This window comes from Bubalus bubalis, chromosome 14, assembly GCF_019923935.1.
Source record: "Bubalus bubalis isolate 160015118507 breed Murrah chromosome 14, NDDB_SH_1, whole genome shotgun sequence".
NCBI classification, from domain to species: domain Eukaryota; kingdom Metazoa; phylum Chordata; class Mammalia; order Artiodactyla; family Bovidae; genus Bubalus; species Bubalus bubalis.
This window is the reverse complement of record NC_059170.1, coordinates 71,960,558-71,977,986: the sequence shown is the minus strand read 5'-3', so window position 1 is coordinate 71,977,986 and position 17,429 is coordinate 71,960,558. Positions and strand designations below refer to the sequence as shown.

The window sequence follows — 17,429 nt, the reverse complement described above, 5'->3', positions numbered from 1 at the left end:
AAGAAAACAGGACATGTTAATGGAACCTGCGTGAAGCCTGGCAGAGAGCCTAAACTGGAGATGAGGATTGAAATGATTGTGTTGAGGATCCTTAAAGGCATGGGGTAAGAGAAAACTATGTTAAAAAAAAAAAATGCGAGGAAGGGAGGGGCCTCAGGGTGATTTGGGGAAGAAGGAGGGAGTGAGGCCAGCTAGGGGTGGGGAGTTAAAGGTGGAGGTGGTGAAAGAAAAGGTCAGAACATCTGTGGGGCTGGAGATCAAACAGAGCATCTTTCTTCATATCAAAAGTCGCAGAGAGGTAGATAAGGATCAAGCACATTCCATAAGAACCGGAAAGAAGGCTGTCATCGGAGGAAGCAGTGTCAGGAGAGAGGTTAGGAGGCAGAGCTGAATTTGGGGGTTGGAGATCATTACTTCAAAGAATCTTAATGGAGGGAAGAGCGTCCCAGGTGCTGAGAACAGGAAGTGCAAAGGCCCTGAGGCAGAACTACGTACAGCGAGACAGGGAGACCACGATGACTGAAGTCATTGGAGCAAAGCTGAGAGTGGGAAACTAAAGACCTGATCCCACAGGTCCTGGGAAGACTGTAGGGAATTTGGAATAAAGTATGTTGGAAAGTGAGTGGAAAAAGAAATCTTGTAGGAAAGAGAAAGAGAAATATAACACCAATAACTTCAGGGTTATCTGAGCCTCTCTCCTGGTTGAGGATTTTGAATGATTCTCAAAATTTAAAACATCACCTCAATGCTAGCTATATTTTGATGATAACCCAAACAGAACCAAGTTGGGGGTGAGGGGGATGAGTAGGGAATTAAACTATGAAGAGGCATCTTTCTTTTTATTCCATTTTTATGTATCCATCTCTTTGTCATGAAGTCACAACATTTTATCAAAATATACAAACAGCACAGATACTTTAAACATGAATAGCTAGAATTCTTATTAAATAAGATCATTGTGAATAGCATGCATGGGTGTTTATCCTGAAAGATGTCTTTCTCAAGAGACTTATGAGTCATCAAAACATCTGTAACAGTATCAGAAAGGAATGGGATTTCTTTTCCCTAGAAGAATTACACATTTCATTTTTTTTCTCCTGTTCTAATGTGAGGATGATAATGAGAAACTGCCACTGATACTGAAATCAACTGAGAATGGATGGGTGGAAAAGTTTTATTGGCCGGAGTAAAACGATGCTATGACTAAATCTTCATTGGATTCTAATTTCTACATTGACAAGATAACAAGAGTAGGGGTCGAGTCAACCTTCCATATCAATGACACCAACACTCCCCACCTTCCTTTCTCCCATTTCCTCGCTAATTAGAATGAGTGGATTTGTAAATCTGAAGTTATAAGCTATGTTTATTATGAAGAGTTCCTGTAAGAACCTATTCAGGGCTTTCCCCACCCCTTCCCTCTTACACTTGCACAGGTATGAACAGAATGAAATGGGTTAGTGGTGACTTGTCTGTGGCTGAATGGAATCCAGTGCTACACCAGGCAATGTGTTGTCTTCGGTCTTGAGAGGTTCAGACTATGCTCCTTGAGTCAACACATAGGTCGTGGACCAGTAGTTGGTGCCCATGTGAAGAGTCATAACTCAGAGCAGAGTTGTTTTCAGATCTTTCACAGCATGGAGACCCATCTTCAAGTAAATAGCTACAGTGAGTAGGGAACTAACTTCAAGACTGGCCATGGTCATCAGTGAAGCAGAGCTAGTTTCTGCTACAGACAAAGCTGCTGAGGAGCTCCAAGGGGCTCAGCCTCTATGCTTGAGTGTTTCTTTTCTTTTCCAAGTTGAAAAGGAACCCAAGGAGTGTCCGCTTGAACCAGTTTACAGAGGGAAGAGGGCAAATCCTCCGGAGAGGTGAGGTCAGGATATCAGCTTCTCCATCCCAGGGTTCATGAAGGAAAAGTTCCGGAACATGTTCTGGTCCATGCTGTTGATCAGCGCCCTGTCTGCAAAGGACAGCCGGGGCTTCTCATTCAGGAATTCCTTGTCGAAATTGCTGCAGTCATATGGCGATTTCTGGATCAGAGTTTAAGTGGTGGGGAGAAAGAGAAGATGATCAGCCACTGAACTCATTATCTTTGTTTTCACCATCAAAGCTATAATCTGCATATGAAAAAGCTGGCATCTGCAAATAAAGTAACACTTACAGATGATCATATGGGAGTTTTATTGACCATCTCTCAGACCCCGGATCATCAGTGTTATCAACAGCATAATAAATACATATAGAGGGATTCTATGACTTGCACATTCAAATAAGTTTACGTGAAGCAGGATTGGCAACCTTTGGGAAAATGGTCAGCCCCAATCTGACCTCTGATCTTTTAACCTACAGGTGACCCTGGGTGGAGGAGTAGTGGGAGGTAGGGGTTGGGGTTGGGAGTGGAGGAGGGGAGGAGTTTTGCAGATTATACATTCCTGTTCTGTCAACGTCCTTCACTACTGTTCATTCCCCTTACCCACAGGCATCTTATTTTTTTTAAGTCATTTTATTTAATTTTTTATTAAAAATTTTATTGCTGTATAACTGATTTACAATGTGTTAGTTTCAAGTGTACAGCAAAGTGAATCAGTTATATATATATATATATATATATACACACACACACATAAATACATAAAATACTACTCTTTTTTTAGATTCCTCATAAGGACCTACTATGTATAGCACAGGGAACTCTACTCTTTAATGGCCTGAATGGGAAAAGAATCCCATGCTAATGTTATTATTAAACATCTTGGGCTGTCTTCCATAGACAAGACAGATTAGGGAAACCTCCCTTCACGCCACCCGATCTATTGGTGCCCATGACCAAAAACAGACCTATTCACAAAAACGGTTCAGTATGGTGTACACTTCCACTTTCTAAGATTAACAGCAACCATTATGCAATGTCACCCTTATACGAGCATGACTAAGAGTCAGCCCTTCCCAGCCTTAAGGGGCCCCCAGAGCTGCTGAGGCCAACGGTTCTTTGGCCTTTGCCTACAGACAGCTGCTTAGACTGCAGGTCAGGGAAATGCCTTCCTACGGGAGGAATCTGGAATCATCCCACAAGGCAAGAGTAGATCAAAGGTCCAATTTTTTTGTGCAGAAAATATCAAGTCCATCATAGTCTCTCATGGAAGTCGAGACAAACGACATTGCCCCGATGAGCTAGAACAAGGCAGAAATTACTCTCTAAATTATTAACCTGTGTATTAGAAATGGTGCTGTTACAAATAAGAAGACTGCTATGGGCCAGCCCTGTAGGACCCTCAGAACATCCCCAGAGCTTAGGAAAATGTTGAGAATAACTAGCTCTTCCTGGCCTGGGGACACGCTGCCCTGACTGGCCATCCACCACCACAAGTAACAACAGAAGACATTTTCTAGAGTGAATGCACTGCTTTGAAATCCACAAGCCTGTGCCACCTGGCACAAAGATGGTTCATATTCACCCAGGTCATTGCTACCTTATTCTCAGAATCACCAGGAATGGGGTAGAGCTGGCACTTTGCTTTACTCCTAAAAAATCCACCACTTTGCTTTACTCTTAAAAAAAAAAAGTTGTGATATACATATATATATATATGGATCCCAATCTCCCAGTCTACCCCACTCTCCCCACCCCCTTGAAATCTATATGTTTGTTCTCTACAAATACATGGGCCTGTGTTTCTGCTTGCAAATAGGTTCATCTGTACATTGTTATAAATTCCACATATTTGTGTTAATATACAATGTTTTTCTGGCTTCACTCTGTATGACAGTCTCTAGTTCCATCCATGTCTCCGCAAATGACACAATTTCGCTCCTTTTTATGGCTGAGTAATATTCCATTGTATACATGTACTACTGGGGAGTTTGTGTTTAACAGCGACAGAGTTTCAGTTGAGGAAGGTGGAAAACTCAGGAGGGTGGATGATGGTGAGCGTTCCAGAACCTTGTGAATGTCCTTAGTGCCACTGAACAGTGAAGTGTTACAATAGTATGTTTTGTATTATGTGACTTTTACCATGATAAAAAAAATTTTTTTTAATTGTGGTAAAATGTACATAACATGAAATTGGCCATCCTAACCCTTTTTAAGTGTTCAGGTGCATTCATATGCTCCGTCACCATGACTACCATCTACCTTCAGAACATTTTTTATCTCAACGTTGCCTCATTTTACAGTGACCCAGGAAGTTCTGCCCTTGCTCAGGGAGGTTGGTGACTCTTGCCAGTGGGAATTTAGAGACCTGTCTTTTTCTAAGCACCAGCTTACTTCTTACATGAAAAAAACATCTACCAGTTACCATCAGGGTCTGTAGTTACATGACCAGATGACACGTGTCAGGGAAAACTTCACAAATATCACAGAACACATGGTTCCAAAATTCCTGTTAAAGGAGGCAGGGTTTATGCTCAGGTGTGCGTCACACAGACTTGACCCTGAAAGCCTGAATGCATCCGTGCAAAGCTCCACATCACGTCTCAGGGTTACCTGTCCACACACATATTTGGTCTAAGGCCTGTATACTCAGTGATCCATTCTTCATGCAGCTACATTTGACACAGTAAATGAGTTACATCCCTCTCCTCAGCCCCATAGCCTGCTTATGGTTAAAGAAGATTTTCTTCCAAGAACAGCACCCCAGAGGGTGGGTGAGAAGCCAGGGTCCATGCAGCCTGGGTGTGACGTGAGGTGGTACTGACAGGACCTCAGGGTCCCGGGGGCCCCTTACCACTTTAGGCCTGAATGGCGGGTCGATCTCCTTCCTTTCCAGCTCTTCCCAATTGATCTCCCGAAACAAGGGGTGCTGACGGATGTCTCCCCTCACCCCCAGCCGCTTCTCAGGCTCTCTTACGAAGAGCTGAAAGGGAGCAGAAGGGGAGCAGTTACTTCTCATGGGATGAACCAGGCTCCTCAGATGCAGGGAGCCCAGACCGCATGGCTTGACTCCACTAGGAGAGGGGTTTGGCCCTTGCCACCTGATTCCAGAGCCTTCTTTTTCTACAACTGTCTTAAACTATCGACTCCAGTCAAACTAGTGCAAACAGGTCTACTGAATATTGCAGAGTCTGAGCTTTGCTCTAGAAATGCTATTTTTTGAATTATCTAGACCTCAATTGAAATCAGCTTTGCCCTGTGTTATTCATGAGGCCGCCAGCAAGTTACAGAGGCTCTGAGTTGGGTCATCAGTAAGGTGAGTGAATTCTCCTTACAGGACTGTTTTGTGGGTTACAACAGCAACACACACACACACACGCACACACACACATGCACACACGCAGGTGTGTGCTAATTCCTGGTCTGCAAAACACACCAGCAGAGGGTAAGTGACCGGCGTGTTTCTTGTTTGGTTGACTGCCATCAACCGAGTTTGATTTCTTACAAAGCTGCTTTCTTAGAGTCACAGTCATGCTCTAAGGAAAAGCTTAGCCTCGTGTTGTTATAATTAAATGCTTCAGGGAATCAGGTTAGCAGTGTAACAGCTGCCTGAGGCCAAGTGTGCACACACTAGTTTTCTGTTCATTCCCCCAGTAACATGGGGCGTTTGTTCCAAGAGGATCATGAGAAAGAGTTTTCTGAGCCTAGCAGATATACCTGTGAAAGGTAAAAAAAAAAATTTAGAAGATAAAAGGAATCATGAGAAGGTAATATGATCTCCAGCTTCAGGACTCCAAATCCTTTCTAGTTTTGCACAGATGAGTAAAGTATCATCTTCTCTGCCCTGCAGCTGATCCTCCCTACCCTGGTCCTGAAGATGCCTGTTGACCTTGTGGGAAGTCATCGTCTCTGCCACAGGGCAGGCTGCACCAAAGGAATAAATGTTTACAGAGAAAGATTTGATTTCGTCCATAAAAGCTGTCACAAGCGTGGTTTACATTTGTAGGAAAAAGCACATCTCTTACATAAATGGCCAGGACGCAGCTGGAGTTTGTTTAAACGTATTCCACTGTCTGGGCAAGAGAGCAGTGTGGACGGCCCCCTCCCCTGACCCCCAGGCTTAGCATCTGCCCCTGGCATCTCCCCTCCAGCCTTAGCCCCTCCTCAGACGGCTCTTTCTACTAAAGGGAGAGGTATTTCTGTCTGGGGTCATTAGTGTTTTATCATTTTCCAAACAAATGGACAGGACATCCTGGATGAATAAATGAGGAAGAAAGGGGCGTGTCTCTGACCATCGTCAACTGGACAGCCATGTTCCAGCGGTAATTCCTTAAACCTTAAAGAAGACATTTCACACAATTTTTAAAGTTTACTTTTCATTTAGTTATTACAAAACATTGGCTGTATTCCCCATGTTGTATAATACATCCTTCTAGCCCATCTTGCACCTAAGAGTTTGCGCCTCCCCTCCCACCCCTGTGCTACCCCACCCTCCTCCCTGCTGGTAACCACCAGCTCTCTGTATTGGTGGGTCTGCTTCTTTTTTGCTATATTCACTAGTTTGCTGTACTTTTAAGATTCCACATATAAGTGATATAGTATTTACCTTTCTGTGAAAGTGTTAGTTGCTCAGACCTGTCCAACTCTTTGTGACAAGGTCTGACTTGTTTTCACTTAGCATAATGCCCTCTAAGTCCATTCATTGCAAATGAGAAAATTTCATTCTTCCGTATGGCTAAACAGTATTATATTGGATGTGTATGTATATATGTGCATATATATATATATACACACACACATACATATATATACATATATAAAAATCATTTTGATTCGTCATTGATGAAGTCTCAGGTGTTGCTTCCATGTCTTTGTTATTATAAATATTTTTAGTTTGTTGAGGAACCTCCATGCTATTTTCCATAATGGCTGCACCAATTTACACTCCCTCCAACAGTGTAGGAGAGTTTCCTCTTTTCTACTTCCTCGCCAACGTTTTTTATCTGTTGTCTTTTTGCAATAGACATTCTGAAAGGTGTGAGGTGACATCTCACTGTGGTTTTGATTTGTGTTTCCTTGATGATTAGTGATGTTGAGCATATTTTCATGTGCCTCTTGACCATCCTCATTTCTTCTTTGGAAAAGGTCTTTTGCCCATTTTTATTTTGTTATTTTTTTCATTTCTTTTTTAAATATATATTTATTTTAATTGGAGGCTAATTATTTTACAATATTGTATTGGTTTTGCCATACATCAACATGAATCTGCCATGGGTGTACACGTGTTCCCCATCCTGAACCCCCCTCCCTCCTCCCTCCCCGTACCATTCCTCTGGGTCATCCCGGTGCACCAGCCCCGAGTGTCCTATCTCATAGTGTCTGATCTCAGTCCAGTCGAACCTGGACTGGCGATTCGTTTCACATATGACAATATACATGTTTCAATGCCATTCTCCCAAATCATCCCACCCTCTCCCTTTCCCTCTCCCACAGAGTCCAAAAGACTGTTCTATACATGTGTCTCTTTTGCTGTCTCACATTCAGGCTTATTGTCACCATCTTTCTAAATTCCATATATATGCGTTAGTATACTGTATGGGTATTTTTCTTTCTGGCTTACTTCACTCTGTATAATAGGGTCCAGTTTCATCCACCTCATTAGAACTGATTCAAATGTATTCTTTTTAATGGCTGAGTAATATGGTACTGGCACAAAGACAGGAATACAGATCAGTGGAACAAAATAGAAAGCCCAGAGATAAATTCTGCCCATTTTTAAACTGGATTGTTTTTCTTTTGATGTTGAATTGTGTGAGTTGTTTACGTATGCTGGCTATTAATCCCTATTGATCATCCCGTCTGCAAACATTTCCTCTCACTCTCTGGTCTGCCTTTTCATTTTGTCCGTGGTCCCCTTTTCCAGCTGTAATTCTTGCTGGGGCACAGCCTCTCCTGACGTGCATTTGTTCAGTGCACTACACGCATCCATGCCCTTGCAGGACTAAAGAGGATGGAGCCCAGAGCAGATACCACTGCCGCTACAGATGCCAGTGAATACTCTGTCCAACTCTTTCAAAGGATGCATTACTTCTGGGTCTCACAACATTAGGTATAACTCCCTAGAGGGAGTTTCTCTTAAATGATTCATTAGTATACCTTTGATTTTTACAGAAAAGGGAGCTCAAGGATGTGAGGGCTGTTGGATTAAAATGATAGAGCAAAAGAGATGCAGAGACGAAACTAGAGGCCAGTCTTACAATCAGCACATTGCAAAATTTTTATCAGCCCAGCTCCTAGAACCTGGAGATCTTCCCGCGGAGCAAGGACATGGACATTTTACTTACTCACATGAGAAAGAATAAGCACAGATTCCTCCACATGGATTTAAAACCTCTTTCAACAACTGGTTCTTTTTCTTCCCCTTCTTTATCCTTAATTGTCTTTGTTTCTGCTCTATTCACCAAAAAAATTCACTTTCTACATTCACAGCAAATCTTTTCCCTGCCACTGAAACTCTGCGGGTGACTTTTTTTAAAGCGGAGGAGGGTATTTGCTAGAATTTAGCTTTAGATTTAGTTTTGCTTTTAAAGTTTTTATTTTGAAATAATTATAGGGTCTCAGTCTGCTGTAACAAAATGCCCCAGACTGGGAGGCTTAAATAGCAGACGTTTGTTTCTCGTGGTTCTGAGGGTGGGAAGTCCAGGATCAAGGTGCTGACATGGTCAGTTTCTAGTAAGACCTCTGGTCCTGGCCTGGAGACGGCTGTCTTCTTGCCATGGGCTCACGTGGCCTTTTCTTGGCGCACGTGTTTGAAAGGAGCGATCTCTTTTCTCTCGTCTTTTTGTAGGGACACTAATCCCACCTTGAGGACCCCACCCTCATGACCCCATCTAAACCTAACTGCCCCTCAAAGACCTTACGAACTATAACATCACTTTGTGAGTTGAGGACTTAAACATGCGAGGTTCTGGGAGCACGCAAACATTCAGATCATACATGTAGATTCATAGGAAGTTGCGAAGAGAGTAGAGGGGGTCCCGCGCACCTTCCGCCTGGTCTCCCCAGAGCGTCCATCGTAATAGGACAACAGCACGGGAGGCCGACACGCACAATGTATGCGCCTCGTCCTGTGTATCACACGCGGAGGTCTGGGCGGCCAGGAAGACAAACAGGACCCAGGACTGTCGTGTCACCGCAAAGATCTCCCGTGGGCTTCCCCTTGACGGTCACTCCCCTGCCGCCACGACCCCTAACCCCCGGGAGCCACTAATCCGATTTACAACTCACAACGTTGTCCTTTCAAGAATGTTACAGATGTGGGCTCATACAGTACATGACCTATAGAGACTGACGTTTTCTTCTTTGCACTTTAATGTCCTTTGGTTGTCTGGTGACTCAATAGTTCTGTCCTTTTAATTGCTGAGTGATTAAAAGATGGAAACTTGGCATTAGTAAGTAAAAGGCCTATGCCCTTGCTCTCCCAGGTTCTGGGAGCTGAGCTGATAAAATTAGTTTCCATCTTGCACTTTTCACCGCATCTTTTCTCCTCCAACAGGAAGCAATCCTTTCCTCCTCCTCCGTCTTCCTCTCCTTGGAAACCACCCCGCCCCCAGTGTCTTTCTGTGGACTTACTCCCATCATCTCCACCTGGTCGGGGTTACACCCTCACTGCGTCCTTGCCGGGACGTCTCTGCTGAGCTGGGAGGAGCTGGGTTTGTAGGCACAGGTGTTCAGCTTTATGGAAAAGGTAGCTGCAATGTCAGCTTCAGACCCTCCAAGCCTTTTCCTCACCTTTTCTAGTGAGTTCTGACAGTCCAGGCCTTTGGAGGGCAGCCTTCATGCTATGGATTGAACGTGTCCCTTCAAAATCCGTGTATTGAATCCCTACCCCTACTGTGAGTGAACTGGGGGTAAGGAGATGCTTCAGGTTAATGAGGCCATGAGGGTGGAGCTGATCTGATAGGCGAGTCCTTATAAGAGGAGGCGTCAGGGTTGTCATGCGAGAACACAGTGCCTGCCAGCAGGAGGGCTCTCACCAGAAACCCACCCTGCCAGGCCCACACCTTGCATTCCCAAGCCTTCAGAAATGTAAGTAAATTTCTGTTGTTTAATTCGCCCAGTCTACGGTGTTTTGTTACAGCAGCTGGAACCAACTAACATACCTCTATTAAGTCCTTCCAAGAGCCAGGGTGTAAAATAAACGGAAGAACTGTCATAGTGCCTGAAGCTGCCATTATGGAAAAGCAAAATTGTTTACATTCCAATCCTTGTAACTAATTTTTACTGATGTCATCTTTTTTTTTAATTGGTTAATTTTGAAATTAGCTTTCATTTTATAGATGTGTTGTTCAGTCATTAAAAGGGAACTTAATTGGTCATTTGCGGAGTTTTCTAAGTTTACTGCCTGTTTGGATCCATCAGAAAGTGCAAGCTGAGGGTGTACTGGTTCAGATTTTTAAATACCATCAACCTTGGGCTGGGGCTCTTCTGGGGACTCTGTCAACACTTCAGATTCAAGACCTTGATTCCTCAGGGAGAACTCCACAGCCGCCTCTACGTATGAAACATCCTAGACAAGCTGACAGTGGGATGAGAGGCTGAAGTGCATTACTCAGTTTAAATTTGCCAGTCCAGGTTCGATGCATGATACTGGATGCTTGGGGCTGGTGCACTGGGACGACCCAGAGGATGGTATGGGGAGGGAGGAGGGAGGAGGGTTCAGGATGGGGAACATATGTATACCTGTGGCAGATCCATTTTGATATTTGGCAAAACTAATACAATTTTGTAAAGTTTAAAAATAAAATAAAATAAAATAAAAAATTTAATTCTGAGCAGTTCTTCATGAGAAAAAAGGAGACTGGTGAAAAAAAAGATAGGCCGGATAATCTTCTAAGTTTGGTTTTAAAACCACTGATAACATCTGATGTTGAAAGATCCTATTCTCGTTCCCTTTTCATTATAAGAAGAGCAGAGCTAAAAATTATTTCCCTAAATGACTTTTTATTTTAGCTAGCTGATCTGAGTTGTCAGAAATCAAAACCCTGTTTTGTTCAAAACACCTGTATTTGCAGTTCTTTGTAGATCTGCTGGCTCTTGGTTAACACTCGTGGGTCTTTTTGATCCACAGAGTCGCTGGAACAGCTCAGTAAATGTAGGTGCTTATCATGATATGTAATTAGCATGTTGTATGAGCATGAGTTTCTTTTTTTTTTTTTTTTTACAACTTACTACAATCACCCTGTAATGGTATTTTGCATCTTCAAAAGACGAGAACTTAAAGTTTAAATCTGTAGTGATGGCTTTCCAGTACATCGCGTGTCTCTGCAATGGACTGACTCCCTGGGCGCTCCTGGTTCATGGTTAGAGATTCCTGGAGTCTGTAGCACTGGGTTCTGGTTCTTTTTTTTTTTTCTTAAGTAATTTCTTTTCTTATTTTTGTTTATTCTTGGCTGTGCTGGGTCTTCACTGTGCAGGCTCTTCTCTGGCTGCAGTGAGTGGGGGTGCTCTCTAGCTGTGCTGTGCTGGGTTCTTTTGTTGTGGCCATGGGCTCAAGGGCTCAGTAGCTGTAGTGCATGAGTTCAGCTGCTCCACGGTATGTGGAATCCTCCAGACCAGGACTCGAACTTGTGTCTCCTGCATTGGCAGGCGGATTCTTTACTGCTGAACCACCAGGGAAGCCTGCCAAGGCTTAAGTCTGGTCTATCGCGGGTGAGGTCTGACTCCTGCTTTGATAGTAAATTCTGGAGATCGCAGCTAAGATGATAAGACCCTGCAGTATCAAGGGTTCTGGGTGAAAAATACATCAATGTCTCCTGTGGACACAGGTCAGGAACGTGGCAGGAGGGCTGGCCTACGTCCATTTGGACAGCCCGTGGACTCTGCTCAGCAGGAGTCTCACCCATATGGCGTGTTGCTGGCTGAAGGTTTCATACAGAAGTTGGGTTGAGGGATGAATTCAACAGCCTGAATCTCAAGGGCTTCATTGCAAATTGTCTCCAATTACAGGCACTTCCAAGACACCTGGTAGAATCCCAGACAAAGCCTTGGCTTTATTTTTTTTTTTTTGGCCATGTCATGTGGCTTGTGGGATCTTAGTTCCCTGACCAGGGATTGAACCTGGGCTCTCTGCATTGTGAATGCACCGAGTCCTAACTGGTCCGCCAGGGAACTTCCAAAGTCTTAGTTTTAAAACTCATCAGATTCAAAGAGCAGGAGGCCCTCAGTCATACAAGAGCAGTTCTTTCTCTTCATAATCTCTCTGTCCTCTTGCTGTGTTCGGTCTGAAGCAGAAACCCAAGAGTTGGAGACTGGGGTAACGCACACACAGTTGGCACTCTATGACCACACACTCTTCTCCAGAAGCAAGCAGCTGCCAGCCGTGAACTTGGCCAGAGGAAAGGGAGCTGGAAGTCTTTGCTTTCAAGTTAGGACTGATGTAGTGACTTATATCTTGGCCAGGACAGCTTTAATTTCTCAGCAGAGACACTGTTTTCTAACTTAGGAGTGACAAGAACTTTTCCTTTTATCTAAGAATGAGCAGAAAGCCACACATCTTATCCACATCTTCATCCAGGGTAAGGGGAAGATTTTTAACTACATTTCAGGATCAGCATTATAAATCGACATCTGTACACATTACAGAGCGATCCCCACTGAGGTCTAATTACCACCCATCACCACAGAGTTGACCCCCCTTCATCTATTTTTGCCCAATCCCCTAACCCTCTTCTCCACTGGCAATTACGAATCTGTTCTTTGTATCCATGAGTTTGTTTTTATTTCATTGTGCTTGTTTTGTGTGTGTTCTTAGATTTCACATGAGTGAAAGCACATGGTACCTGTCTTTCTCTGTCTGACTTATTTCATTAACTAGAACAACCCCCTAGATCCATCCATGGTGTTGTAAATGGCAATATTTCATCTTCACGGCTAATTAATACTCCATTATACACATCTCACACACATCATAGCTTCCCCTGTTCATCCATGGATAAACATTCAGGTTGCTTCCACATCTTGGCTATTGTAAACAATGCTGCAGTGCACACAGGGGTGTATATATACTTCCCAATTAGCGTTTCTATGTCATTTGAATGAATAACCAAAGTGGAAGACATATGAGTACATGGCCGTTCTGTTCCTAACTTCTTGATGAATCTCCATACAGTTTTCCATAGTGTACCTATCGATTGACATTCCCAACAACAGTGCATGAGGTTCCCTTTTCTCCATATCCCCATCAGTACGTATTTCTTGCCCTCTTGATAACAGCCATTCGGACAGGTACGAGATGACAGCTCATTGTGGTTGTGACTTGCGTTTCCCTGGTGAGTGATGTTAAGCATCTCTTCATGTACATACTAGCCACCTGTATGTCTTTGAGAAAACTGTTTATTCAGATCCTCCTCTGCTCATTTAAAAATGGGGTTGTTTGTTGTTGAGTTGTATGATTTCTTTATGTATTTTGGATATTAATCCCTTATTAGACATATGATTTGCAAGTATCTTCTCCCATTCAAAGTTTTCATTTTGATGATTTCGTTTGCTGTGCAGAAGAAGCTTTTTAGTTTGATGTCGTCGCATATTATTTTTTTGCTTTTGTTTCCCTTGCTTATAGAGCCAGGTCCCCCAAAACATTGCTAGGACTGATGTCGATGAAGTCTGTTTTCTTCTAGGAATTTTATGGCTTCAGGTGGACAGAATAGACTGTATAGGGATTGTTGCTGGAGATTTCTTTTGTAAATTATGCATGTGACTCATTTTGATAGCTCATGTTCATCCTACTGGTGCCTCAGTTAAAACAGACGGCAAGCATCCCCTTTAAGGCTGGCTCAGAACAATTATTGTTTACTACGTACTGGGTTGGTCAAAAAGTTTGTTCCAGTCTTTCCATACCATCTTACGATCAGAATACCTAGTGCTAATCTTACAAAAGTCTCCTTGACTTCACTTCTTACCTTCACTAAAAGGTCCTTCGCCTCCTTCTCGAGCCATCGTGGGTAAAAGGGATTGTCCATGCGGATGGAGTGGAAAAGCTCCTCTTCATCCTGCCCGTGGAAAGGGGACTGGCCTACTAGCATCTCGTAGAGGAGGACACCGAAGGACCACCAGTCCACAGAGTGGTTGTACTTCTGACCCAGGAGGATCTGTGTGACCAGGAGGCAAAGACACAGAGAATAAACATGAGGTGGACTCGAAAACCTCGCATGCACTTCCCAAGGCCACACAGGATGTAACTCATGAGGACAGAGCGCGGTTTTACAAAGATGACACTGAAAACGATCTTTTGAGAAGTTAATGATCGGGTAGAAATGAGTGGGCAGTGACCAAACTAAGCAAATATTTTTGAGATCAACCTCTTTTTCCCCCTACCTAAGCGAAACAGCTAAATTGTACCATCACCCTTCATCTGCCCATCTGAGACGGGAGCCTGTGGGTGACAGATTCAGCCCAGGAGATCTGGTGTGTATCTATGCCCTTCAGTGCCTCCAAACCAAACCCACGCGTTTTATGGACTTTCTGTTAAGTGCTGGGGCTTCCCTGATTGCTTGTCGGGTAAAGAACCTGCCTGTGACACAGGAGACATGAGTTCAGTCCTTGAGTTGGGAAGATCCCCTGGAGGAGGAAATAGCAACCCACTCCAGTATTCTTACCGGGAGAATCCCATGGACAGAGGACCCTGGTGGGCTACAGTCCAAAGATTTGCAAAGAGTTGAACACGAGTGAGTGACTAAGCAACCTAAGCAAATGGTCCTGAATCTTTACATAAAGTTTTTGTAGCTAACCAAGCAGCCAAGGTGGAGAAGGCAATGGCACCCCACTCCAATACTCTTGCCTGGAAAATCCCATAAATGGAGGAGCCTGGAAGGCTGCAGTCCTTGGGGTCGCTGAGGGTCAGACACGACTGAGTGACTTCACTTTCACTTTTCACTTTCATGCATGGAGAAGGAAATGGCGACCCACTCCAGTGTTCTTGCTTGGAGAATCTCAGGGACGGGGGAGCCTGGTGGGCTGCTGTCTATGGGGTCGCACAGAGTCAGACATGACTGAAGTGACTTAGCAGCAACCAGCCAAGGAGGTTGACCAAGTCCACCCCTTAAACCTAAGCAGTCATGGTTACGAAGAGTCAAATTTTGTGACTATGCTGAGCGAGACTAGGACAACAAGCTGATAGATATTTGCAAAAAATAAAGATCAAGTTGCAATCAGAATTTTTCAATCTGCCACTGACTTCCAGGATAAAAGTGCTATCTATTGGCCTTAATATTTGAACACCAAAGTTAATCTTAAAGTTCAAAAACTAACCTTAAGGAACAGTGTAAAAGTAGACCTAGGGAGAATGATAAAAAAGATGAGCACACACAGCACAATCTTAGTTCAGGGGCCTTTGCCTCAAGTGGGGACTGGTTTAGGTGCAATTCCCAGGACACACCACAAGGGGGAGCCCAGGGCAACCAGAAGCCGCTGTGAGCATCACATCCTGGTACACAACTTCATTAGTGTTGGATTAACGAAAAGAAATTTGGAGGACAGGAGACAGTTAAGGTGGAAATTCAGTCTGCCAGGGCTAGGTGATAAACAGTTTCAGTCTTAAGTCAGGAGAAAGAAGCACAATGCCAATTCAGTTATTCACGGTATGAACAGAAAATCTGCAAACATCTGTGATGGGTACTGGGCGTTTCCCCATACTTTGTGTGTTACTCCAAGAACGTCTGGGGCAGGTCCTCTTATCCCTGTTTAACAAAGGAGAGTCACTGGACCCTGGGAGGTTACACGTCTTCGGTAAGGTCTCCTGGTTAGTTAAGAGCTATGTTCTGAACCCTGGTCTTTGGGGATCTTACTATACAATGTTCCTTTTCTATTATAATGTTGTCTCCAGGATTGAAACTTTGCTCTAACTATATTTTTAAAGAAACTGGTGGAGAAACACTGGCTAGAGTGGGCCCTTTTGAATCTCAGACCCTGATGCCTTCTCTTGGCCATGCTGTCTTTTGTCCCGTGTCCTCCCCATCTTTGCTCAAAATAATTCAGGTAATCATAATGTTACCATTTCATGTCAGAGTCCCTCTTTCTCTTTCAGAGCAAAGGAGAGCTGCAATTCCATCTGCCTTGTGGAGCTAGTAATTTGAGGTCTGCACATGGCTCACCGGGTGATGTACACAGCAGAGGAAGTGTCCTCAGAAAACCAAGTGACCTCCACTCAGCGTGACTCCTGCCTTCTCCAGGGAGCGTCTTCTCTGTATTAAAATTCCTGACTAAGTGGCTGGTAGATGTTAGAAAGTAGGGTGTCTCCTTATTTTACTGTTTTCCTATTCTTTGTCAAAATGAGTGTAGACCTCCAATTACACGTCAGACCCTCGGTCTTATAGCAGTGACAGGAGACAAAGGAGATTTGAGAAGACCCCGGGAGGCATGGATTGCTGGGACTCGTCCCTGGTTTGGAGGAGCACAGTCTGCTTTTTCATGTATCGTTTCTGACACTGCACTGAATGCCTTAGTTTCTTGTGTTTTGGGATCTGCTCCCATATCTTTGGGGTCCCCAAGGGAGAGTGACTGAGATGAAGGAAAAACTTCACCAAGGCCCGTGCATGGCGTGTGTGTGGAGCTTTGGAAAATGGGTAGGGTTTTGATGGAAGAGGGGGAAGCTAGGGGGAAGCTTCTTGTGTAAAAGAAGCCCAGGGGTGGGGGAATCCAGCACAGGTTCAGAGACGGGCATTTGAGGTGCGGGGCGGGGTGCGGATATTCAGGGAACAGGTGACAGATGCTGAGTGGTAGGGGAGGAGCCTAGACATCAAGGTGGATAAACTGTGGTCCTTAACCGTGCGAAATTCAGTTTATTGGCAAATCGATTACATGTGCGCTGCGGTAGCACAGTTGCTGCTTCTGCTGCTAAGTCGCTTCAGTCGTGTCTGACTCTGTGAGACCCCATAGACGGCAGCCCACCAGGCTCCCCCGTCCCTGGGATTCTCCAGGCAAGAACACTGGAGTGGGCTGCCATTTCCTTCTCCAATGCATGAAAGTGAAAAGTGAAAGTGAAGTCACTTGGTCATGTCCTACTCGTAGCAAACCCATGGACTGCAGCCTACAAGCCTCCTCCGTCCATGGGATTTTCCAGGCAAGAGTACTGGAGTGGGGTGCCAAGCACAGAGGAGGAAACAACTGATTAGTGTAAGAAGCCAGAAGCATCTTCAGGGCAAAGATGACTCTGGAGGTGGGGGAGATTAGACCCAGGATCCCAAGTGCCCGGTTCAGGGCCACGGGAGAGGAGGGAAGCTGGACTTCTTAGGACATACGATTAAGGACCTTCGCTCAGGGTTTTGGCTTGCACCAGATGATAACAGGGACCTCCTGAAGATGCTCAAAGTCGTGGCATGACAGGTTTCCCCACTAGAAAGGGAAATCTGGTGATGCGGTGGAGGAGTGGCCCTCAGTTCAAGGCTCTCCAGGGGTCACCCAGACGGTGCCACAAGACGTAGATGAAGATACTAGAATTTGTATCTTTGTGAGTTTAAAAAAATTCTGAGGGACATTGGTGCCCTCGTTTAGAGACCTG

At 44.4% G+C, this 17,429-nt stretch overlaps 1 protein-coding gene and 1 long non-coding RNA gene across 11 annotated transcripts in view; one reads left to right on the top strand and one right to left on the bottom strand.

The window, feature by feature from the left end:
- Window positions 1-820: 820 nt before the first annotated feature.
- PRKCQ (protein kinase C theta) overlaps window positions 821-17,429 on the bottom strand; it is a 188,195-nt gene continuing 171,586 nt past the window's right edge. For 6 of the 7 annotated variants that reach the window (XM_045162727.1, XM_044928258.2, XM_044928259.2 and 3 more), the window contains 3 exons: window positions 13,834-14,022; window positions 4,728-4,856; window positions 821-2,033 (listed from right to left, as the gene is read on the bottom strand). In XM_045162727.1, the coding sequence (XP_045018662.1) occupies window positions 1,878-2,033; window positions 4,728-4,856; window positions 13,834-14,022 (474 nt within the window). In that variant the 3' untranslated portion in view covers window positions 821-1,877. Of the gene's footprint in view, window positions 2,034-4,727; window positions 4,857-7,622; window positions 9,293-13,833; window positions 14,023-17,429 lie in introns of those variants that run through there. The other variant, XM_044928261.2, reaches the window with a different exon arrangement.
- The window catches only part of LOC123464905, a 29,953-nt gene continuing 22,356 nt past the window's right edge, over window positions 9,833-17,429 (top strand). For 3 of the 4 annotated variants that reach the window (XR_006640000.1, XR_006640001.1, XR_006639998.1), the window contains exon 1: window positions 9,833-9,961. This is a non-coding gene — a long non-coding RNA (uncharacterized LOC123464905). Of the gene's footprint in view, window positions 9,962-11,126; window positions 11,236-17,429 lie in introns of those variants that run through there. The other variant, XR_006639999.1, reaches the window with a different exon arrangement.